This window comes from Urocampus carinirostris, chromosome 3 (assembly GCF_059441175.1).
Source record: "Urocampus carinirostris isolate Australia breed hairy pipefish chromosome 3, RoL_Ucar_1.0, whole genome shotgun sequence".
Lineage (NCBI taxonomy): Eukaryota > Metazoa > Chordata > Actinopteri > Syngnathiformes > Syngnathidae > Urocampus > Urocampus carinirostris.
In genome coordinates, this window is record NC_142351.1 from 46,280,728 (window position 1) to 46,306,135 (window position 25,408).

Here is a 25,408-nt window from a genome sequence, read left to right on the forward strand (position 1 = left end):
GAGATAAACAGCGACTCCATGTTAGAAAAGCACACCTGCTGTGTCAATGGATCTGCAAAGTGACGGCTGTGGTGAATCAGGGGCATTCAGTTCCTCCATGGGTGGCATCACGTGACATTCATCATAACCAGTTTTGGGACTAACGCGTTACAAAGGGACACAATTACTTTCCTCTGTAATCAGTACTGTAATGTTTTTCTAGTAAAATATTGTATCTCAACTGTCACAAGATGTTGTGTTACACTGCTAATTACAAAGGTGGCAATGTCCTCTTATAGCCAACTGTCACTGCTTTGCACATGATGCAAAAACACATCAATCATCACTAGCAATTTTACATACGCCTTCAAAGTACACCTGATTAGTTATAATGGTGCTGTCTCAAGCACATAATATGAAAACACTGGTTTGTTCATCATGGAAATACTCTCCTAAACCTATGTACCTGCATCCAAGCCATTTTTACAATTATGCCATAAAATACTGGAATCGGTTGTCAGTTCACATGAGCATATTCATTTGTGGGTCTTCAGTAGCGAATAGCATGCAGTATGTTGTGAGGGGGTGTGGCTTATGCAGGGACAACAAACCAACTCAGTCAATGGGGCAAACGCGAGCACTGAATTTACAGTAAAGGTGTGCTGAATATTGGTCTTGTCATTTGTAAAATTAGGTTTGCAATACATCATGCCTGGAGGAAAAAAATAAAATGTCTTGGGCAGGACCTAGAAATCTTTGAGTGGTCTGAAGCTAAAATGAATATGGATATGGAGTGTCTCGTCTAATCGTTCGATTGCAAGTTCTCAAAATTATACAAGCCAACCAAATAAATTGTTATTACTTTTTAAATGGAGTGTCAAGTAACTATAACAAATGACTTTTTAAAGTAACGCGCCGACACATATCATAACTGTATAGGGCTCAGTGGGAAAAAAACACAATCGTTGACTCATGGACATGTCAATGGGACCAAAACGTCAAGTGTGTACAAATGCATCGCTCGCAACAAAAACAGTCCAATAAAATAGAAGCCGTGTCTCCACGGCGGACAATAGTGGCTCAGATAGCGGCGCAACAGCTAGCAGCATTGTTCATATTGATAAGCAAGATGCGCTGAATGAGCAACATGCATTCAAATGTGCGCATTGTGACACACTTGCTGGTGCCACGGGCGTCTTTACAACCATCTGTGTGCATAATTACATTTGCCGTGGAACACAGCCAAATATGTGATATTTTCATTATTTTGATTCATTCAACGTGCAGAGAGTGGAGGTGCTCAATCTCTGATATACACCTCAATTGGAAGTAGACATTTATGAAGGTTATAAAAGCCCATTTTTTATTTCGAGACGGAGGCATTTTGCCTTACCTGTGCCGTGAGCCAAATCGATCCCCGGTTCAGTTAGAATATTCGGGTCACTTTGAGATCGGCCTCGCTGCAGACAGCCGTCTAGTCCATCTGATGTGGCCATGGGTGGACAGTGCAGGAATCCTAAATCCAATATTATGAAGGCAAGCCGGAGGCGGGCAAGGTCAGGAGGAGGAAAGCAGTGTGCGAGCCAGCGAGCTATTAATTTGCGGTGACAACGGCGGCTTGGAGCGTTTTTAGGGTTTCATAGTCGGGAAAGGAAACGTGGAAGTGCATGCGTGTGTATTTTTACGCGCATGTGCGGCTGCAAGGTGGTGGAGGTTGGGGATGGGCGAAGATGATGGTGGTGGTTTGGGGGAGATGATGATGATGATGATGTGCCCTACGTCCGTCCCTGTCCATCTACATTCAGCACAAATGTAGTTTACCAGGTTACATTCGAATTGCTATTTTCTCGTGAATCAGCGTAAATTGTGGGTGTGCAGCCATGACACTCCTGCTTTAAAATAATGATAAAAGCCGTCAATTTATCATTACCACCAAAATAAAAGTCATTTAAGCAACAATTGTGTTTTAAAAACAAATCTTAAAATAAACCCCTCATACAAACAGTTGTACACACCTTACAATTTTTATAAGAATTTCGACATAACACGATGCATTTTATTTTTTAATCAATGTCTTTGTCGTAAATGTGGAAAACAAAGCGTTGAGCGGTTTACAGTAGTGATGTGTAGTTTGCGAACGAAAAAGATCTATGGGGTGACTCTTGGAAATGATACTGGGAGCCAGCCCACAACCAATCAAGAGCCGTTGTTCTGAAATTTCTTCTTAGCATCGAAACGTCCTACCAATGCGAAGTGCGCATGCGCCCCTACATTCCAGCTCTTACCATGTCTTAACACTGGGAGAGTAACCGTTTGCGAGAAGTTGTACCCTTTTAGGCAAAAAAGAACGAGCTAGAGACAAAATAAACAGTTTATTTTCAACAGTAAACTATTTACAACAGTGTGTATTGAATCTAGGATACAAATGGAAGAGGAGTCTAAAGTAATACAAAAGAAAAAAACACTCCCAATGAGCTATGGAGGGGAACCATGGGGGAGGCAGAACGAATGTGAAGAGGTATCACACAGAAAACTCTCACTCTTATCCTCACCTCTAATCTTCCCATTCCACACACAAATTTAACCTTACCAGAACTTTACTTTCAGTGCCGGTAAAAGGTTTTTGCCCCCTTCCTGAATTATATGTTTTATGCATATTCATCACTTTCAAAGTTTTCAGATCATCAAACCAATTATAATATCACACGGAGACAACCCAAGTAAATATCGAATGCAGTTTTAAAATGTTGATTCCATTTATTCAGGCACAAATTAATCAAGGCCTATCCGGCCCAATGTGATAAAGTAAACCTATGATGAATCAAAAAATCACACATTGAATCTGGTAGACAAGTTGGCTACAAAATCTCAACACAGTTGACATCCCACGATCCAAAGACATTCCAGAAGAAATTAGAAAAATGATTGAAATCTATGAGTCAGGCATTGGTCACAAAGCCATTTCCAGGGCTGTAGGGCTTCAGCATACCACTGACAGAGCCATTATCCACAAAGAGCGAAAACTTGGAACAGTGGCAAACCTTCCCAGGAGTAGTCGACCAACTAAGATCACTCAGAGAGTGTGACGACGGCTCATCCAGGAGGTTACAAAAGGACCTTGCAAAACATGAAAGGAACTGCAGGCCTTCCTGCCCTCAGTTAGGCTCCGTGTTTAAACTTTTTGGAAGGTGTGCAACCTGTTACATCTGACGTGAAAATGGCACAGCATTAGATCAAAAGTACATGATGCCAACAGTAAAGCATGTTGGTGGAAGTTTGATGGTCTGGGGCTGCTTTGCTGCCTCAGGACCAAGACAACTTATTGTCATTGATGGCATAATAGATTTTGCTTTTTACCGGAAGATCCTGAAGGAGAACGTACAGCCTTCAGTTTGTGCCCTCAAACTCCAGCGCTCTTGAATAATGCAGCAGGATAACCTTAAAACGGGTAGTTCATGGTAGAAAACCCTCTGATAAGGCAGTTTTGAAACAATCTTGCAAAGGAGAGTGGGCCAAAATTTCTCTACAGCGCTGTGAAATAATTTTACCAATTATAGTCAATGTTTGGTTTCTGTTATTGCTGCCAAAGGTGGCCCAACTCGCTATTAAGTTCAGGGGGCATTTACAGTTTTACATTGGGCCAGATAGGTTTTGTTGTTTTTTTACCATAATTTACAGAATCAACATTTTAAAACCGCAGTTTGTATTTCCTTGGGTGGTCTCTGTGTGATATTTAAATTGTTTGATGATCTGAAACCTGTGTAAGTGATATATATGCAAAAACACAGAAATCAGGAAGGGTGCAAATACTTTTTCATGGCATTGTTTCTGCTTTAAGATGGGTTGGACACCACGGTTAAGCATGAATTCTGTGTTCCTGGCTTCAAAGGAGCTGTTCTCGGTTCACGGATCCCTTAACCACCTCAGTCGTCGGAGCACCACCGAGGACACAATCCTTCACAGCTTTCCCCACTGCTTACAGTTCCTAGCTTGAGTCAGGGTCATGGCAAAGTCGGCACCCATCAATTCCTTGATGTTGCTGGCGCTGTTCTTCTTCTATCTTCCTCTAGTTCTGCTCCCTTGGACTGTGCCCTGGGGAAGTTTCGATTCAATCTATTTAGTCCCTTTAATGGAATTTATTTTCACCGACTGTACCAAGGGGGGAGAGTCAGTGCTGTCGCAGCAGAGTGTGTGCCAAATGACATACTTACTGCATCTGGTACTCCCATGCGATCTCCCATTTGAATACTAACCAGGCCAGAGCCTGCTTAGCATCTCAGGGTTGTATGGCCATGAATAAGTCAAATGGATCTTGGCAAGTCCTGTTAATCTTGTAACATTACCATGTGAATGCAACTTTGGTTTGCCAGAGTTGACAGCAGTTCTTCATACTGTCCAAAGTAGCCTCTGATGGTGTTGGGGACTGTTTTATTTGTCACATGGGCTGTGTAGCTGCCTGAAAGCGCTGGACCACCTGTGGGTCTTTCAGTCGCTAAAGGTCAATCTGGATCCATGGGTTCCGTGAGTCCTTGATTTTCTAAAGGCAAAAACGAAGGACCATCGTGACAAGGTTGTGATTGCTTCCCACGTTGGTTCTTGGATTTTATGAGGGTGCTTCCACTCTTAAAACATTGAGAGATCATGACTGTGATGGATTCCATCCGGGTGTTGGCATGCTTACTTTCTGGAGTTTTTGTGGTTGCCAAGAGTGTTTACCAGGACCAAGTTGTTGTAGCTAGCAAGTTCAAGAAGCCTTTGCCCTCTTTCATTGGATTCCGGGTGTCAGCTTGTTCCGCATATTTTTGAGCATTCACACCAATTTGGGTGTTCCAGTCACCATACAGGATGATGATATCTTTCTTTGGTGCTTTATAATTAATGTATAGAATTTGAAACTTTGTTACTCTTTATCGCCATACCCTGGCTAAAAATCTTAATTGCAGCTCGTGTCAACTCGTTCATCATATGCATGCAAGTACATAGTTTTTTTTTAGATATGCTCAAATAAACTTTTCTTTTTTCATCTTTATTGGGGTTTGGGTTGGTGTTTGGACTTTACTAGAAGCAGGCATTTTCTTACTTTCACCATATTCATGTGACACAATTGCAGAGACAAGCATTATGTTACCTTAGAGCACTCCCTCCTATCTTTTTTTCCAAGCCTATTGACTCTTATAAAAGGGAGATACAAGCATAAGGGCTCTTTGGAATCATTTGGAAATTGTTAACACATACTTAATAGAAAGTATTTAACTTTCAATTTTAAAGAACACATGAAATGACACACCCCACTTTTAAATTTGTTGGGTACATAAATGGTAAAAAATATTTTGCTTAACTTTTTATGTAGATCGTAAAAAATTTAACTGATGTGTTTTGCGTTATTAGAATTTTGTTGGATGAGAGATCTTTTTTTTCAATTTTATTAATTTATTGTGTGTAGTGTTACATTACAGTCAAGTCATTTAATACGTATAATAAAAGGAAAACACCCTCCCACCCCCAAACCTTTTTTAATAGCTTTCTTTCTTCTTATATTTCGAAGTGTCCCTGGGCAAGACACTGAATCCCTATTGCCCCCAATAAGCAGGTCGGCGCCTTGCATGGCTGCATGGCCGCTATTGGTGTGTGAGTGTGTGTGTGAATGGAAAGCGCTATACAAACGCAGACCATTTACCATTTTTAGGGCTGTTTTCTTTTTTCGCTACATTTTTTTTCATTTCTTTTTTCCTTCTGTTGTTTCTTTTTTCTTAGATTTTACTTATTTTTTCTTGCGTTTCCTTTTTTTCATTTTGTATTTCGTAGCTTTTACTTCTTTTTTCTTCTTCTTCTTTTCTTTCTTTGAACGTTTATTGTTTTAATCTTTTGTTTCTTTTTTCCCATAGTTTGTTACTTCTTTTTTGGTGCCTTTTTTCTAAAAATATTCCCCCTTTTGTTTTTATGGATCTTTGTGTGTTTCATTTTCTTTTTTTGTTAGTTTTTACTCTTTTTTTTCTTTTTTGTTGTTGTTTTATTTCCCATTTTTAAGTAATTTATTGCACATTGCTACATCAAAATTGGTAATATAGGGATTAAAGCAACAAAAACAAACGCAACAGCCGATTGTGAGCTAAAAGAGTCGCCCCCCTTTAGTGAACCGAGCTGAAAAAGCCGGTTCTCTAAAAGAAGCCGAAATTATCATCATTCGTCTACAGTCACATGACTCCTCTAAGCGAATATCTATTGGCTTGTTGGTGACTTGTAACGCAATACGGAAGTAAAATATCGTACCACAGAAGAAATGGCACTTCATTGGTGTTTTTCACCCTCGCTATTTATTCTTATTAATTTGACGATATTACTCGTCGCAGAAATTCAAGACTCAAATGTAAACAATGGCCATCTTCCCACACCGCTTCAACCCGCACAAGTGGTCGAGAAAGCCTCCCAGGATAAAATAGGAACAGAAAAGCAGTCCGGTCTGTTTACTTTCGACACTGCTCCACAATGGAAAGACGATTTTCAAGAAGAATTGGTCATAAGACCACTAGCGTCGGGTGATATGTACGCTAGTTTCCAGTTTCGAACCCTGTGGGAAGCAGATTTCAATGCAGGGAAAAAAGGTTAGTGGCTTTTGATTCAGGCACTGCACAAAAAAAAAAAAAACATGCTACTTCTTAACAGGGCACTATGAAATGTGTGATAGTGTACTATGAATTAAGGATCAATTGTGGACATTTATTATGGGCCATTCAAAAAACTAAGGAAGCCTTTCCTTGTGGTAAATTGCAATGGGGAAAAAGTATTGTTCAGATCCTCACATATATCTGTGATTTACTCAAGATTTAAAATTCCTGTCTTGAGAAATGCACACACAAGATCATACATCACCAATATAAATTGCAAATACATTATTTGTGGCTCTGTAAAATACAATATTTACACCAAATTTCCTCAATTAATAGAAACTGGTAAATTGGGTCTGAAAGTATCTAAAAGTGAATTAAACTCAGTGTACTTTGCGCAGGCAGGAGTTGTCAAGTCATGTTTATTTGTATAGCCCTTAATCACAAAAGGGCTACAAAGACCACAGATTATTGCAAACTACAGACTATTATTAGACCAATCCCTTATCTAAAACCTACATGAGGGCAAGGATTAACTTAAAAACCTCTACATGAGTAAAATGAAGAAACCTTGAGAGGGGACTGCACATGAGGTGATCCCTCCTCTATGATGACCAGGTTGCAATGGATGTAGCATTAATAAACAATACACAGATAGCGTCAACATGAAATATAAGTCATTCCTAAGCCATAGAATAGAAGTGTGTTTGAAGCCTAGATTTAAACAGTAAGTATCTGTTGCGTCAACCCCATAAAACCCAATATAAACTTCAATAGTGTCCACAGACATTTTCTGTATAATAGTTTGATGAATCCATCATAGTTTTTGTCTCACTGTTTGCTCTCTGCCATCTCTGCAGTATCCCACTACCGCCTGTTTCCCAAATCACTGGGCCAGGTTATCTCAAAATTCTCTGTGCGGGAGTTGCACTTTACATTGACGCAAGGGTACTGGAGGACGATGCAGTGGGGACAACCTTATCAGTCATCACCCCCTGGAGCTGAGCTCTGGGTTTGGTTCCAGGACACTGTTGCAGAGTAAGTACCTTATTTTCCGCACTTAAGATGCACCGGATAATTAGGCGCACACCAAAAAAAATAGTCTTCTGTCATAATTTTTTCATAATTAAGGCACATGAATTTGAGTCTACAATGAGAGCTTTAATGTGTACAGGTACATATTAAAACATTGCATTAATACTTACCACTGACCTTAATCGCAAAAACATTGCATGCAAATCTGAATTAAAATAGAGTTTTGTGGTGAGAATGCTGACTCATTACCACTAGACCACCAGTGGTTCTAATGCCATATGAAATGGCATTAGACTTTATCCCATTATCACACCATTTTTACTGATGTTGCCACAACACTTATTTGCCAGTTAAACAGTCCTTCCACTTCTTCACCTGTGCGCCAATAACGTCAGGGTTTAGTTTGTATAAGAGCTTGTATATGTATTTTGTTGAAATACTTTCTGTTTTCTCCATTCTCAAACATTTGTGGGTTAATAACTGGAGAGACGGTTTAACCTATCAGACTGCACTGTGCAAATCTGTGCTCCATGCACCGTGAGTAAAAATGATGTGCTATTGAGCTAAGGTCTAATACCTTGTTGTATGTACCACTATGGTCCAGTGAAAAAGTGTTGGCACTCTCACCTGGCAGAGCTATGCCCTTGCACAATAGTATTGCCTTTTACACGCTGGTTAACTACTGTTAAAAGAAAATAACTCTGAAATTGTTTAATTGATGTTGAAAATGTCAGGAAAAAATGTTAAAACGTCATATCGTCATGTCATATTGTCAAATATAAAAAAATTGTGAATATGCTTGATGGCTGTGTTTTGCTGCTGTTGGTGTCGGTGGATTTGTTCAGACCCAGGACAATCGACTTTGGCCTGGACGGATCTATTGACACTAACAAAGATGTTATATAATGAAATTGTGAATATGTTTGATTTTCGAGAAGGTTTGTTCAAACCTCACTTTGTGTTTGCTGTTAAAAACGTAATATTGGAATATAATATTGTGAATGTGCTTAATTGCTGTTGAGATTGTCATGATTGTTTTCTGTTTTTAGTGTCAATAAATTTGTTCAAACCATCAAACTGATTCAATTCCCTATTCGAAAAGTAAGATTAGCGATGTTTATCGAATTGATTAATCATTGCACAAGCATTACTTAAATACAGTAATACAGCAAAACCGTGTATGGTTTTGCATACTTATAATTACTGTGTGCATTTCCAGTTTGGTAACACTAGCCTGTAATTACTGTGTGCATTTCCATATTCTGTTGTATTTAAGGCGCACTTGTAAATATCTGGTCAATTTTTTGTTATTTTTTTTTTAATCTGGAAAATATGGTTGTCTTTTCAAAATATGTAAGGTAACTTGAGTTGTTTGAGTCTGGGGAAAACTGCCATTTGGTTCAGTGCTTTTATTAAGTATTACAGTGTAGCTGTTGTTTTCTGAATCATTGCAGTGTGGATGGTACATGGAGTGAGCTGACAAATGTTTTGTCTGGGATCTTTTGTGCCTCGCTGGACTCTATCGACTCCACAAGCAGCATTCAGCCCAGTGCTTCCTTCAAGCCACTGGGCATCGGCAATGGTAAAGTTTTTTACTTTTTTTTCTTTCTTTTTTTAGAGGAGGGCACTTTTTGTTCGGATTATGTAAACACTCAGTCCTCTTGCATTTGGTTGTTCCAATTATAATGTAGACCACTAGGTCATAATTTCCACCAATTACTGCAGTCTGGTAGCCTGACTGTATGTACATTTCCAGCCAAGTTAATTTCAAAATGCATAAAATATATAGGCAGTTGGTGTCATGTGACACTGGACAACAATATTACATAATGTGAATTGAAATAGAATATCTGAGTGTGTGCGGTATTTGTTATTTGAAATGAGAAAACTGTCATCATTAGAATCATCTCGATCAATTTAAAAAAAAAGAATTCCTCTAAAGACTTATTGACCAATTGCCTCCCTTACGTTGAACCTGGAAACATGGATTGTAGTTTTTCTTTTTTTATACGTAAAGTAAAATGTTAGTGCATATAAATGCTTTTCAATGAGTTGAAATCTATATTTCCTGTTTTTCTCAAACTTTAATTCCTGTGGTCCTCCGGTCGCCCCAGTTATAGATAGATAGATAGGTACTTTATTCATCCCCGTAGGGAAATTCACACTTACAGCAGTCTACCCTGTTGTTTATTAACAGATTAACATGATGCCCTAGGGGTGCTTGTAGCGGAGTGGATGACGTCACACGCCAGTCCAAAAGTTCGACATCCCTGCGGCAGATGGAAATCTTTTTCTTTGTGTCCAGGGATACACCACCTCGTGTTAGCGAGTCCGTCTCCTCTCCGATTCCCGTAGGTTTTCGTGTCTCTGTATAGCAGCGCTGAAGCCGGATAGCTCCGGGTAGCTCCGGGTGGCTACACGTTAGCGTCCGGGGTGCTAAACGTGAGCCACATTTCCGCAAAACACAGCAACTGCGCTCCCTGTGCGCTTCGATGTTTTCCACCAGCACTCGTTGGTCTTATTTGGTAGTGAGTTCACATTTACCATGATTACGGATGGTACCGAAGACTTATAACGCTGCTAGCCGCTTAGCTAGCTCCGGCTCTTCTTCCACCATTGGCCCCCTCATCACGCCAGCACGAGAATTCTTCAGGGCAGGGAGTTGATTCCTCGAATAAACGCATTTTTGTGCGCTAAAACCCATGTCCATAGGATAGAAAGTCATCCAAAGTGTAGCTGTCAAACGGGAAGAAAAACACAGAAGATAGGAGCAGACAATAAAACAATAAATCACAAAAAGTGAGAGATAACAGGGCAACTGCTTGAAAAGGCAGCCGCTCGGTGGCGGCGCCGCTTTGACCGTTGTCTTATGTAGGTTACAGAGGTTTTCCACATCAAACTCTTCAAGCAGAATATCTTATAAACTTTCTGTGCTTTGATGAAGGTAATGTATATTATCAGGATGGGAACCTCAGAAAGACAAATGTGAAAATAATAAATAAAACTTAAATGTTTCAGTCTTTTAACAACACACAAATAAGTTCACAGACTCCAATAAAATTCATAAGATTTTAAGTATATCAAAATTTTGAAAAAGGTTTTGAGGGGTGGGTAGTAGTTTGAAATATAATATACAATACTGGGAGAACATTAAACTGTCTCCTTTAAATAGTCAACTTAAAAAAGTCAAGTATTACTAAAATTGCTTCATCTTGTTGCCCCCAAAGTGACAGACCACCGCTTCCTTCGCTACGCCATCCTACCCCGTGAGGTTGTGTGCACGGAAAATTTGACACCCTGGAAGAAACTCTTGCCGTGTAGCTCCAAGGTACGTTGTTGACAATCCATGCTAGGAAACTTGTTTGTTAAAGTTGCTACTTAACTCTTGCAGGCTGGCCTGGCTGTGCTGTTGAAGTCTGAGAAAGTCTTCCACAGCAGTTTCCATTCCGAGGCAGTGCACATCCGACCTATATGTCAGGACGCGCACTGCACGAGCACCTCGTTGGAGCTGCGACAGACTCTCAATGTAGTTTTTGACATTCACGCTTCCGGACAAGGCAAACGAGGTCTGAATCTAACCGAACTCCTTCTGATTTTATGGCCCCCAATGGGACAAATTCTTAGCATTAGGGCTGCAACGCTTAGTAAACGTTGACGACAAAAATCGATGATAGAAATAGTCCACAATAAAGTTCATTGTCCACTATAGTCACCTGACACATTTTTCCTACAGAGAGCCCTTTCTACATTAATATAATCTCTGCTAAAAGTCGCGCATACGCAATCGCCAAAAGCGTCTCTGTCTGGAGCGGTAACACACAGACATTAATTACGCATTCCAAAACTTAAGAAGTTTTGGAGCATTTTAGCCTGGATACGGCCTGTCAGAAAGCCAAAAGCATCTGAGTGTGTTCCAGTACACTGTACAACCCAACAAAATATATGTTTATTATTTTGTCTGAGTATATATATATATATATATATATATATATATCCAGTTGAGTTGTACAGTGTACTGGAACACATGTCCTCCACACTAGGGCTGCACAATTACACGGAATCTAATCGACATTGCGATGTAACGTAGTGCGATTGTGTCATCGCCTAGAACTGCGTTTTCTTTTCAAGGATTTATAGACAGCAACCCTAACAAAGCTTCCCAGAAAAGGGCGCTGTTTCATTAAATTTAATCCCCGTAAATTTCACCTAAAATCTCCATCCTAGACGTACCCAAAGTCAATTGAATGCTGTTTTTGAATTGTTTGGAGAATCTGGACTGTTTTGGTGTCTTTTGAAGAAAACACTCTCACGTTTTGTCCCGAACTGAAATCATCACTGCAAGTGCTACTAACAAGTTGTAACACACAGAAATAGAAGGTTTTTATTCTCGTCTGAATTTTTTTTTTTGCAATCGCATGCCTGCAGAAGAGTGTAGCATAGGAATCTCTAATAGGACAATACCATGAAGCCTTACCTGGTCCCAGTCAAAAGTTGGTCACAATCTGAAAAAACCTTTTTTGTTTTTTATACATTTTCTAAGGTTATGTCCTGGCGTGACTGGTGACATCATACAGACACGTCTTTGCTTCTCAACAGTCTGACGTTTCACAGGCCGGTTAAAGCATGTCAATAGTATTAACCCTTGAATGCATAAGTGGGATTAAAAATTACCCCATGGGTTGTTATCCTTAAAATATTTAAAAATAAAAAGCTGTAATTCTGTCATATTCCAAGTACTCCTTATAAAACATGTGTATGATATGATGCCATTAGAATTTTTATTTTGTCTTGCCACTAATTACCAACTCCACTCATGGAAGAATGTATTTACTTGGTAGGTCATGCATCCAAGGGTTAAGTACGTACGAAAATAAACCATATATAGGACGGAAAATGTACCTTTCTTTTGAAATAAAAAAATCGCATCGAAATTGCAACACTGGTCTGAAAAATCGCAATCAGGTTTTTTCTCAAAATCGTGCAGCCCTACTCCACAACCACCCTTTTAACTACCGACCTATTTTGATGCCTGATTTTTGTACGAATCCGTAATATGTTCAAGGAAAAAAAAATTATCAAATGCCAAATAATTATTTAAACTTCAAATTAAATTTAAGGGGGAGGGTTGGGGGGGCGGTCCGATCAGTCGAGTAATCTTTTCAGTAGTCTGTGGCTAGTCTACTATTAAAATGGGGGTTTGTTGCAGCCCTACTTAACACACAGTTTCTGTTCTGCAGATTGGTCCCTCTTTAAGATGTTTTCCCGTACCGTGACAGAAGCATGCCCGCTGGCTTCCTCCAGTAAAATCTACGTCGATGTTTCTGACAATGCGGAGGTTTGATTGGCGCCGCAAAATCTTGCTAAACACAATCATCTCTTGATTGCAAGTTTCAGAGTGACGGCCGTCATTTTTGTAGGGAGAGAATTTTGAGCTGAGTCCTGCTCCTCCAATGCTCAGCCCCACCGTGGTGCTCGGTGACAGACGTACCTTTGCGGTATACGACCTGACCAACCAGAGTACCTTTGGCACATCGCAATCCCTCAACATTCTGATTCGCTGGAAGGCCAAAGAGGGTAAACTAACAAAAGCATCTGCAAATCTCTATACTGTAGTAACTCTACATACAAGCTTAATTTGTTCCATAATAATGCTAATTGCTCGGATTGCTCCTGTAACGAGCCAATTTTCCCGATACACAATGATCAAAAACTATATGGCCCATTCCTGTCCTCCTAAAAGTATCACAATGAACTTAAATAGCTATATAACACATCTTGCTAATCACTAAAACACATTCAGATGGTAATTAAAAAAATACAGTAATACGATAAATAAGATGACAAAATAAAATGTCAATTTATTTTGAGTTGGACAGGGGTTGCGGAATGAGTGACGGTACAAGACTTTTGATGACAAGTACCATAAAATTCGGACAATAGAGCGCAGATGATTATAAGCCGCACCCAGTACATGTTTAAGGAAAAAACATTTTGTGCTTACATAAGCCGCACCTGATTATAGACCACATTTGCCCTCATTAAAACATGATATATTAGTTGTATATGGATATAATATCCTTAACGTTCTGCTGGGGGGCTGCTTGACTCATGATAAACAGGTACGTGTCTGTAAGATGTCACCATTCACTGAAATATGTCATGCTAAATATTTGTAAGCTTAAACTCTTGGGATTCAAGATATGATGGTCAGTTCAGAATACACCCATCAAAGAAACGATCACGATCAGTCTGAATGGTAGCCAAAAACTGTAAAGCAGACGTAACTCGCCATTACGTCCCCTGGCCGTTTTTAACTTATAGTCCGAATTTTACAGCAAGCACTGTAGGGATTTTTCTAGCTTTAATTTTGAAAATCATTAAGATTTAAACGAATTATTCTTTAATGAATTCAGTTAACAAATTTGCCTCTTGTTGTTGCTTGTGGTCCACCATTAATCATTTTTTTTTCTCAGAAGGATGCTAGAATTTCCTACATTGATTAAAAAAAAACAAAAAACGTTATAACTTTAAGTACTTTGAGTTCTGATGTGAATTACTAATCCAAAAAACATGGATTCAATGAACTGGGCCGATTGAAATAGGACACACAATTTATTAGCACAAAGAATTAATGATAGGAAGAAAAAAAAGGGGGGGCAACCTTAAATTAGGGGAGTTTTCGACCGCTCAAAGTCGAAGTTCCTACCACAAAAAGAAAGTTTCCCGCTATAATTGTAGTCGATTTGGGAAGATTCCTTTGTACAGAAAAAAACGCTTATTCCCAAGAACCACCAAACATGTTGTTAAATCTGCAACCGTCTTCTTACTTCTTGTTACTTCTTACATGTAGTTTCGGACAGATTTGGTCTCGTGCTCCGTATGGTCTTAATGAATGGCCCACGTGCTGCACTGAAGGCCGTAGTGGAGGCTCAAATGGCCGCTTGACGTGGCCGTCATTCGAGGCAGTAGAAAAGAGAATGAGCTATCGATCAGCTCCTCTTTTTATTGGACCAGGGACGCTTGACCAGATCATGCCTCTATGGGTGTGGTCTTGGATATCTGATACACTCAGTATCGGGTGACAGTGTTTTAAATTGTTAGAAAGCCAAAGAAGTGAGAAATTTGCGTAATGTTCTATACTTGAGAATGTTCCTCCAATCGACATAATTACGTATGGTGAGAACATAATTTTATAAATACGTTGCCTTGGATGTTTTAATTACATTCAAAACTTCATGTTATCAGTTTTCATTATGGTACATGGTGATTTGGTATGTTCAGGAACTGTCCAAAAGGGGTGCATCCATTCCAAAGTTCTGAGTTTCTTGGAACAAAAATGTTGGAGTCAATTTTTGTGTTGGGCTTATTTGCTCTATAGCACTTTGTGTACACTTGAAATTAAAGTTCCTGTAACTTTAAATGAATGTGAACTCACAATTTTTTACATGTTACAGTTTTCATTGATCACTTTATTATGCTGTTTTAACTAGACTTACAACGTTATCACTTTCTACAGATCTTTCGAAAAGATACGTATCGAAGAAGATTCGTCTCTGCTTCCACTTTAAAATGTTACGGAAATGTACAAGGCAGCTGTCGTTAAAGAGAGCTGTCCACGACCAGTTACCACTTTTTCAGGATAACTTTTTTTAACTTTCATAGTACCTCTCTAATCTCTTCTGTAGACGCCAGATTCTCTGGTTCGTCCTCCTCTACGCTGTTTTTTTTTTGCCACGTCCTTGGGACATTATAGGAGCAAAGTGCTGTATAATTTCTTCCAGGGCTTTGTGATCGGCACTCGCTGCTTCTTGATTGTACTCCTTGGCTCTGTCACTCACACAAACACTGAGCTCGTCTTTTTTTGTGCGTGTGTGTGGTTTTTCTTTTTTTTTTTTGCATCATTTCCATTGTCATCATTCTCCTTTTTTCTCAGACATGTTAGTGTTTCTAGAACTCATGGCTAAAGTCTCAAAAAGAAGATGCTATCAAATGTGATTAAACTGATGTGATCAAAACTAACTTGGTGCGTAATACAGGTACAACACGGGTAAAACTAAGGGTGCCTGATGGTGGGAGGTGTTTAGGAAAACTGGACGGAGCTGATTGTGGTGAATCGTCACGGGCAGTCTCTAGTTTTAGCCTCTAGGACTGCTCGTGAACTTTCTATCGTAAAACAAGTAAGAACTTTGTCAAAAAAAATTTGGGTGTCGAAATTCTCGTGTGTAGAGGAGCTCATGTAAAGGAGTAGCAATGCATACTTTACTTGTTGTTTAAAAAGAAACGCCAAATCAAAGCAGCTGCTTTATCTGGTCCAGTTCACATGCTGCGCCCCGTGCTGAACGCAGAGCGCTATGTGGCGGGCTACGGGCTGCAGACTGGAGAGATCCACACGATGCTGTACAACAACCACCCCTACAGGGCATTTCCTGTGCTGGTTCTGGACATGGTGCCCTGGTATCTGCATGTTTACATCCACACCTTGCGTGTCACCAGCAAAGGGAAGAACAACAATCCCAGTGAGTAAAAAGGCACACATTTCAAGTCACTCCAAATTTTAAATGCATCCTCAGCAGGATCGGGGAGCAACTGAATACATGTAAGGGCGTTACGTAATCAGGATACAAAAATATGTAAGTGTATTCCGTTGCAGTTACAGAAAATATGCGATCAAATTACTGGTACGTGTAGTTTAAATAACATTGCAGAATTGCAATTTAATTTTAATCTGTATTCCTTATACATAATGCATCTATCGACAAAATTTATCATAATTCTGAACACTGACTCTAGAGGGACACAGAGAGATTGCGTATACACACACGCAGGAGCTATGTGAGCAAGCCGAATCTGTTGCGCAGATTTTAGACCGGTTCGGTTGCTCGCAATTGATGTGTTCAGGGATATTTTGTAAATAAATCATTTTCTTTTTTTTTTTTTATTTTGCGTTAATAGTTTTTCAAAATTCACTATTTGATAACACTTAACCCTAACACTTAATATTCAGTATGATATACTTTAATATGACAAACACTAATATATAATTTAAATACCCCAACGGAGCTTTATCGTCGACGGCGACTTTAATCGGGCATGTTTATTGACTGTACTCCCAAATCCTTTCAATTGTGGACTCCCAAATCTACTAATTGTGGACTGAGCAATTCGGAAAAACGCTGGACTGTGTAATGTAAGATCAAACATTCGGGAACTCTGTTTGACCCTCACAAACACCCCCCCAACAACAAAGTCAGTTAGTACTTTGTTTCTTTGTTTCCTTATCCTCACTGTAAATGTGGGACTGGAGTCGTCCAATTTCGTTGTCACAGCATATCCCATGTTGTAACAATGACAATAAAGGCATATTCTATTCTATTCTAAATGTGCAAGATAATGACTTTTTGTTCATCACAGCAGTTTTTTTTGGTTGGCGTTGCACAAAAATGGTGGAAGTAAGAAAAGGCTCCTTTGTAGTACAGTCCAAACCTCAACTAAAACCCCACTTTATATGAAAAAAGAAGAGTTTATTCGTGTGCGTCTAGGAAATACACATATTTGCACATGCAACATGAGCTTGACGGAGGCTGCAATGATGACAAGCCAGAAGATAACATCAGCAAGTAAAAAGTTCCAAATTCTGCAAAGCACCTTTAGATTAAATTAACCTTTTTACTTTTTTGTCCTTTTATTTCCGCTTACGACTTCACAGATCATCACGTTCATGTTTAGTTTTGTAATAAATGCTAATAAATCCAGAATATGCTAACTGCTCTGCTGCTCTCTATCCACTTCTAGGTTATATCCACTACGAACCGTCCAAGGACCGTGCAAAGCCGCACATGCTTGAGATGCTGTTGCAGCTTCCGCCCAATTCAGTCACTGAAGTCACCATGGAGTTTGAGAGAACCCTTCTTAAGTGGACAGAGTACACACCAGACCCAAACCATGGCTTCTATACCGGGTTTGTGTGTTTGATATTTTTTGTTGTACATTTCATCTGATCAAATATCAAGATCAAATATCTGCTCAATTTTCACAAACCGTTAATTGAACAATGTCTGTCAGTGGTCGCCAAACTATGCCCCGTGGGCCATGTCATAATTCGGCCGAAACCCAATGCTGAGAGTGGCGTAAGAAAATCAAACAATGACCTGCAGTTTTAAATATGTTCACTGGATGTCGCCAAAGAAACGTCAGTCCAAACTTCCGACTGTCGCTGTATATGCTGACCACCAGTTATCGAACAGAGAACATTTTTGGGAACACCCATCCAGATGTTATTTCTTTGAAAATAAAGGTTTGTGCTTAAGGCAGGGATGTCAAACTTTGAGGGTGGAGCCACACTCTGTTCTGAGGTGCGCCGGATCAGTAAAAGAATGTCAACTCCAAATTGTTAGCTTTGTTTTTCAGTGTTATGCCTTATCAGCCAGCCTACATTGGTAACCTACCCTACATATTATAATCACGGATGACCAGTATAAAAAATAAAAAAATTTCACGTCTGGCAATAATGTGTTAACTGGTTAATTTTAACAGTTGCGCAAATGCAGTTTTACACCTGAACAAACTCACCATGCTATACATACTCAACACTGCCCTGTCACTGTTGGAGAGAGCTTTTAGTTTGCATTTATTGAACCAATCATAACTTTCAATTGAAATAACCTAGAGCAGGGATCGCCATCCATTTTTAAGCCGAGAGCTACTTTTGTTACGAATTAGCGCAAAGGGAACCCAGTTCGAAATACATTTCTAAAATAACAATTTATTTATGTTGTTACTATGTTATTCCCAGGTTAATGGTTGGAACTAGGCTTAGTCAGTCAACCACTAAAAAATATTTTTTACTTGAAAATCCCAATGACTGGCCAACTGTTAAATAGCTGGCTACATTTTTTTTTGTATACGTATGCTATTTCTCAAATCAATTTTATTTATAAAGATATTGAATTTCTTTCAATAAAACACTTCTGAAGTAGCCCAATTGTGTTGAGCTTTTTAATGCAAATGATCAAATTATAGGGCTTAAAAAAGGGAGATCTTACATTTCCTTTCCTCTTAAAGGTTTTATTGGTAAATGGATATATTTACCTGTACATTACGTGTTTCAAAACCAATTGGATGTAATATTCCCCTTATAAACAAATAGAAAGTGAAACACAATATGTTCTGGTAAATGCAATTGCGAAAAAAGGGATCGAAAGTGTTATCTATTTTCCTCATGTATTGCCAAGGTATCGACAAATACAAAATCTGAAATACATGAGTCAGCTATTTTTCTCAGGCTCTCTCCGTGCTAAATTTTTCAAACCAATAAAGTCTGTGTCTCAAAGAGTTTGCTGATTCCCTGTCTTAGCCCCACAGTTTTAGCAGCAGCTATTTGAAGTTTTAGTAGTTTAACTAATTTCTTTGTTCGATTTGAAGGTCATCAGTCATCAGTTCTCTTGTACCGAGCGTTGTTGCCATGGATACTGATGCCATACACCGACGCACACTTTTCAACAGTTTGTAAGTACTAATGTATTGTATGTTTACATATGTCAAATGTTAGAGCAGGGGTTGGGAACCTACGGCCCATGAGCCAGATGTGGCTCTTTTCATGAGCGCATCTGGCTCGGAGATTAATTGTGGCAAAAGCAAATTTTCTCTGAGAAATTCCAATTTTACTCTTAATGAATACAACGCTGGTAAAGTAAAAGGTTCGGTCCTGTATAATTATATATATGTGTATATATATATATATATGTATATATAAATATATATTATACATCTATCACAAGCTGTACTACAGTAACAGTGTTACACTAACATGCCCTGTTTTTGCTATACATCTCTAAGGATTTCTTTATATGTAAACTCATTAAACAATGTATCTTCATTGTTGAGACTCTTTAAGATGAAAACCCACATAACAAACTGTAAACACCCAAAAACACCAGGCAAGCACTCAGAGCAATTTGATTCCGAATGAGCGGTAGGGGTGGGCGGATCTCTGCACACTCAGCACGCTCCCCTCTCGCCCACGCCCACTGCGCCGAAGGGAAATACATCTATAAACTTTTCGTATTTTATGACATTTTTGCAGTGCATGCACCTTGTTTTAAAAGCATGTACAAAAAACAAGAAAATGAGCATGAATTATCTTAAACGGCTGCAGGAGGGAGACAAGCTTAAAGTGGTTTATTTGTTGAAATAGGACACAGGCTTCCACTAATCCCGCCCTTTGGCTTTTTTTGTTGTCCGCCTTCAGCTTCCCCAGCAAAGAAGAGTCCAGTTACTTTGTGCGGCTCTACACGGAACCTCTGTTGGTCAACCTTCCCACTCCAGACTTTAGCATGCCTTATAACGTTATCTGCTTGACCTGCACTGCAGTGGCTGTGGGTTATGGATCCTTGTACAATCTGCTCACTGGCAGTTTTAAAATTAAGGAACCAAGCCCAGGACTGGCCAAAAGGATTGCTAACGTGATCCGGAAAATGCGCGGCGTGGCGCCTTTGTGAGACCGGGCAGGAAGACAGCTCTGTTTCTTTTAGTTCAAACCACTGGGAAGTAAGTCACACTTTGGGAAGAAGTGATTGAATGAACTCTATTTATTTGAAAATAATGTTTGAAAGATCAACTGGACAGTAAGTGCAAAAAGAGGTTTTGATTCAGATATCCAATATCTGATCTTTTGTAGCTGTAAACATAACGTAGCAGGTGAGCACAATGTTGTATTCAGGTGGTAAAGCCATGCTTACAGAATATAAAGTTTGCACCTTTGAATTCATGCAAAAAAATAGGCATTGTCTCCCTGGATTTTGATGTATTTCAATGTTATCGTTAATCTACTTATTACTTATAAGGGTACTTACTATCTGTCACCAGGTTGAAGACTAATCACGTTTCAAGTGCAAACAAAAGCAGGTGGCGGAAATACAGGTAATATGTATTTGCTGCCATCTAGTGAAGGAATCGGCAAACTCAAGTTTGCACTAAGGCCGGATCAAATCTTTCTGTTCTGAAGTGGGCCGGATAAGTAAATGAATGTCAACTCCAAAGTTTTAGCTTTTTCAGTACTATGCTTTTTTATTACCCTACTATTCTAATCATGGATGTCAAGGGAGCTTTTCTGAACACAACATATTTATTTACAAACAGGGAAAAACGATTCTCATGTTTGGCTTTGAATGCATTAACTGATTTAGTTTAACACCATAATGAATGCTAGTACATACCTGAAACAACTTGCCACGCTATACAAACACAACACTCCCCTCCGGTGGCCAGAGAACAACTGTTTTCCATTTATTAAAAAAAATCAAAACCTGATAGAAATGAACTAGAGACTTGCTCTTTTTATACGCACTCAGAAATTTTTGGCGGGCAAGATTAAATCATGTTTGGCATGCCTGCCCTACTGGTTGCGTCTCTGTGACACAATAAAAGTTTGAGAACCAAAAACATGTTTGGGAATCAGTTCACTAGTGAATCTATTGAGTGCTCTGTTTTCTCTTTAAGCGACGACATCAGTGCTATTTTTTTGTCTGTACGTTTCATTGAAACATTTTTTAATTATGCCGGGAGTGTTATAACCCAACATTTAACTTTTTTTTTACAATTTTTGCATTATTGTTATATGTTGTACTTTTATTTTGACGGGTGACTTAAGGAGTGCAGTACTGTACTCTGTAACATTTCCATGTCATGTTTAGTTGCTTTATGGAAACTATTTTCAGATTTCGGGCTATACAAAAAAACGCAACATGACTTACCAAGTGTACTACACAATATAAAAGAACCCGTGTTGAACTTCTCATTCATAAAGTTACTCTAAGTCTTGAAAATTGTATGTGCTTGTAGGATTTATTTTTCAATTGTAACGCTAGATCTCCTTGACCAATATTACCTCTAAGCTGGCGCGTGTGCAGCTGCGCACAGCCCAGACCTTCTGAGCGCACAAGAAAATCTAGTGCTTAAAAATCAGGGCTCAAAGGTGCAAACTTCCCTAGCAAATTCAGCCTGAATTACAGTGAATGCAGGAAAAAACACGGATTACCATATTTGAAACGTGATTTTTTTTAAGTCTATATCATCAAGAGATTGAGTAAACAAGAGTATGCGCGCATCGGAGCTGGAGAGAGGAGGCTGGGGAGAATAGAGGGGTGGGGGTAATGGAGGAGATGGTCTCTGCTGTTGAACTGGTGGACACACCTTTTACGTAACTTTCACTAAGTGTCTGCCTTTTTGCAGCGTGTTAAACATGTTTCTTTCAGCTTGACCATAGTTATAAAACAACTTGACATGTTTTGCTTCTTTTGAGTTGTCAAACGTCAGAGGAGTATGACTGTTCACATTTACATGAAAAATATTCTCTTATCTCATGTAAAAATTGTTTTTCCTATAGTCTATGGGTCAATTGAATGAAATAACCAGGGTTTGGTAGGGTTGCTTTAACTGGATTACTTTCAATTACTTTTGGATTACTCCAATACCAAATATGCTAATAAAAGACAACAGAAACTAAATATGAATAAATTTACAAAATTTTGTGCAGGGTTGGGTAGTAACGAAATACATGGAACGGCAAAAATGATGTTGGCAAGCTGTTTGGATTTATTTTCATTTTGTTTCTGTCGCATTTTATGTTAGTTTTGCTGGAGATCAATGAGATCAAAGCCAGGAGAGAAAGCTTACCATGTGTTGTGAGTCATAATTTAATTCATATTTAGTTTATTTTGTCTTTTATTAGCATATTTGGGATTGGAGTAATTCAAAAGTAATTGAAAGTAATCCAGTTAAAGTAACCCTACCCAACCCTGGAAATAACGAATGAATGAAAACTTTATTTCGAACATTAAAGTAAAAAGAGAACAAAAACAATAACTCAACAAAATAATGTTACATAATATGTTCGAAAAGGGGTAGTAAGAAGCAGATGCTTATATTCCCTACCCCTTCATCTTCCCTATTAAATACACCAATGCTAATAACAACGATAGTAATAGTATTAATAATAACTGTTATGATATAACAATAGCAACAATAGAAAAGTTAATCATAGTTCTAGACCCAATCTCTCGTATCACTCATACCCCATTTTCTTCATCTCTGTATTCAGCCAGTAGTTTTTTTGTATTTAAATTTGAACAAGTGAAGAGTTGGAAATTGTTTGATCTCGTCTTGCAAACCGTTCCAGAGCTTGACTCCACACACAGACACACACATGCTTTTCCTGGTGGTTCTCACCTTTAGGATTCTGAATTTACTACAGCCCCTTAAGATATAATTTCCCTCTTTCCGAATGAATGATTTATGGATGTTTTCTAGCAGTATGTTTTTGTTGACCATAAATAGCAGTTGTGCAGTGAAAAATATTACTAAATCATCCAATTTTAATAATTTGGACTGCAGGAATAAAATATTAGTATGATCTCGATATCCTACCCTGTGTATGGTTATAATTGCATGTTTTTGGAGGATAAAAAGGGGCTGTTGTAAACTTTTATAATTATTGCCGGAAGATGCAAGATATAACTCGATTTGATCTCAGGTTTTGGACCTGTTTGATAATGATTTAGTTGCCACACACAGGATTGATGTTACTCACTGATAATTCAAGTGATCATTACAGACTTTTTGCGACTGCTCAGACCCGTGGAAGATTAGTGGGAACATTGCCCTTGACCTGATACAATCGTTATTTGTTTTGTATTTCAAATGTGGTTCATTCAGCACCAAAACATCATTTATTTGTATCAATGAATAACAACATTTCCCCCACTTTTATTTTTGTCATCAAACAAACATTCTAGCTCTGTGAAGTGTGTCAGTGTTGGAACTGCTTTACTTCCTTTTGACTGCCCGAATTTATACCCTGAACTGAACTCCAATGTAGAACAACACAGAGGCCTCTGTACTCACAGCTCACCCCTCATATTAGGTCACGTGTGACAATTGAGTTTCCCTCTCAAAAGAGCTTCTTTATGTTTGCCATGCTGATATTAAAGGGACATTTGTGTATTATTTATCACCTGCTAGTAGCAGAAAATATTTGAATGATAAGCAAAAATAGATGAATCATTATTTCAATGTGCTTTTTAAATTACTCATTACTCAGGTGAAGAACTGTGTATTTATTTAACATGAGGCTACCTGAGAAGAAGCTGACATGATTGTCCGCCATCTTGCTGCTGAGTGTACCCAATACATAGAAAATGTGTGAAAGGCTGGGCAGAAAAATGGGGCACTTTGCTGACTTTACATCTCTATAGTTTATAATCTTTCTTGTGCTTTGTAGCATTTTTTTCCGGTTGTATTCAAATAAACACAGACATTTTAATGTTCAAATATTACAGTGTCCCTTAAAGCAGTAGTTCTCAACCCGTCTGATTTGAGAATCCGCCATCTCACCCTAATTACAAGCCGCGGCCCAAATCAAGAAAAAAATAATCAAATTCTCTAATTTATTGAATGAATGGATTGTGCAGATGTAATAGAATACATTCACGTTTAAAAGAAAATGACGAGGAAAACCCAAACGGTTTTACAGTAATTACGTTCCCTTTAATGCTCAATTAGCTGCATTTTAAATGAAATCCAAAATGGTTCAGTATATTTGTCTTAAAGATAATTCAATCCATATCTCATATTCTTCGCTGCACAGTACTGTATTTTCGCTTGCCATGCTCAACATGTGTCAACATGTGTTTTTGTTTATTGTGGTGTGAAATGGCGGCTGCCAACTCAAATTTGCAGAGCATTAGCGTCATCTACTGTTAACAGGGGAATTGACCCTGTTCTTTTCTTAGCGTTTTGCAAAGGCCCTGAACCCACTGAACATGGGTCTGCAACCCACTTTTCGGTCCCGACCCACCAGTTGAGAAACACTGCCTCAAAGCATATTTTTGTTTATTGTATGTTTAAAAATTTAAACGAACAACACGTGTTGCATGTCCAATGTTTATTTTGAAGTTGAACATCAGATTGGAAATGAATAAGCATATGTGGTCACCACTGATAGATGCAGCCATTAACAGCATTGTATTTTTCAGAAAGTCGCATTTTTTTCTTAGTTTGGCTAGGGATTGACTTATATGTGAAATTATTAGCATATTGTTATATCATTGAGCTTTAATTAATTTATTCCTGGTATATCATTTCACATGTTATTTTGACATTAAAACATAAGAGGGCGCTCTAGGCCTGCGTTGATCATTTCAAACTTGCCATGTTGTGCCAAAAAATGACATCCCGTTGAAAAGCCCTCCTTAGCATACATCTCTCGCGCTAACGTCACTAAAATACGTTTTGTATCTCATTTTGTTCGAAAATGCAGAGCAGTAATTATTTTGAAGTGCATTTCAAGATGCCATATATGTTTTTGGTGTTGTATTTTATCAAATATGTTTCCCCCCAAAATGTAACTTATACTCCAGGTGCCACATATGGTTTTTCCTTCTTAAATAAGCATTTTTGCGGGTGCAGCTTCTACTTCGGAGCAACTTATACAACCCCAAGCAAAAAATATGCAATCAGCAGTCCTGGGCAAGCCCTCTCTAAGACATTTTATTCTGTACAAAAAACTCCGTTCACAAACATGAAACAATCATAAGGTCATTCCAAAGTGCAACATATTACCATTCAGTTACTAAAAGTCTGCTCGTTAGTCAGCAGTTAAAAACAGTGCCGTTATCACACCTTGGAGGGATCCTGGACTAAGTGGATTGGCAAGAATCATGATTCCAACAAGAGAGTTGTCCCTTGAGACCAAAGACAGGCTCGTCAAACTCATTGAAGAAGGTAACTGTACG

General features: G+C 38.7%; 2 protein-coding genes across 3 annotated transcripts in view; one reads left to right on the plus strand and one right to left on the minus strand.

Annotated features, from left to right (window-relative positions):
* Positions 1–1,745, minus strand: part of phactr3a (phosphatase and actin regulator 3a) — a 61,282-nt gene extending 59,537 nt beyond the window's left edge. For both annotated transcript variants that reach the window (XM_088332079.1, XM_088332077.1), the window contains exon 1: positions 1,373–1,745. In XM_088332079.1, the coding sequence (XP_088188205.1) occupies positions 1,373–1,475 (103 nt within the window). In that variant the 5' untranslated portion in view covers positions 1,476–1,745. The remainder of the gene's footprint in view (positions 1–1,372) is intronic.
* A 4,496-nt stretch (positions 1,746–6,241) lies between these two features.
* pigt (phosphatidylinositol glycan anchor biosynthesis, class T) lies at positions 6,242–23,945 on the plus strand. The gene is made up of 11 exons (XM_088332081.1): positions 6,242–6,581; positions 7,445–7,622; positions 9,074–9,201; positions 10,847–10,947; positions 11,011–11,185; positions 12,857–12,954; positions 13,037–13,193; positions 15,935–16,135; positions 17,412–17,577; positions 19,041–19,124; positions 19,867–23,945. The coding sequence occupies exons 1-11, from the start codon at positions 6,260–6,262 to the stop codon at positions 20,114–20,116; spliced, it is 1,860 nt and encodes a 619-aa protein (XP_088188207.1). The 5' UTR covers positions 6,242–6,259; the 3' UTR covers positions 20,117–23,945.
* The last annotated feature ends 1,463 nt before the right edge of the window (positions 23,946–25,408 follow it).

Coding starts and splice junctions, on each gene's coding strand:
- pigt (XM_088332081.1), top strand. CDS start 6,260: ATGGCACTTCATTGGTGTTTTTCACCCTCGCTATTTATTCTTATTAAT. Junction 9,202..10,846: donor GCCACTGGGCATCGGCAATG/GTAAAGTTTTTT, acceptor TTGCCCCCAAAG/TGACAGACCACCGCTTCCTT. Junction 17,578..19,040: donor AACCATGGCTTCTATACCGG/GTTTGTGTGTTT, acceptor TTCGATTTGAAG/GTCATCAGTCATCAGTTCTC.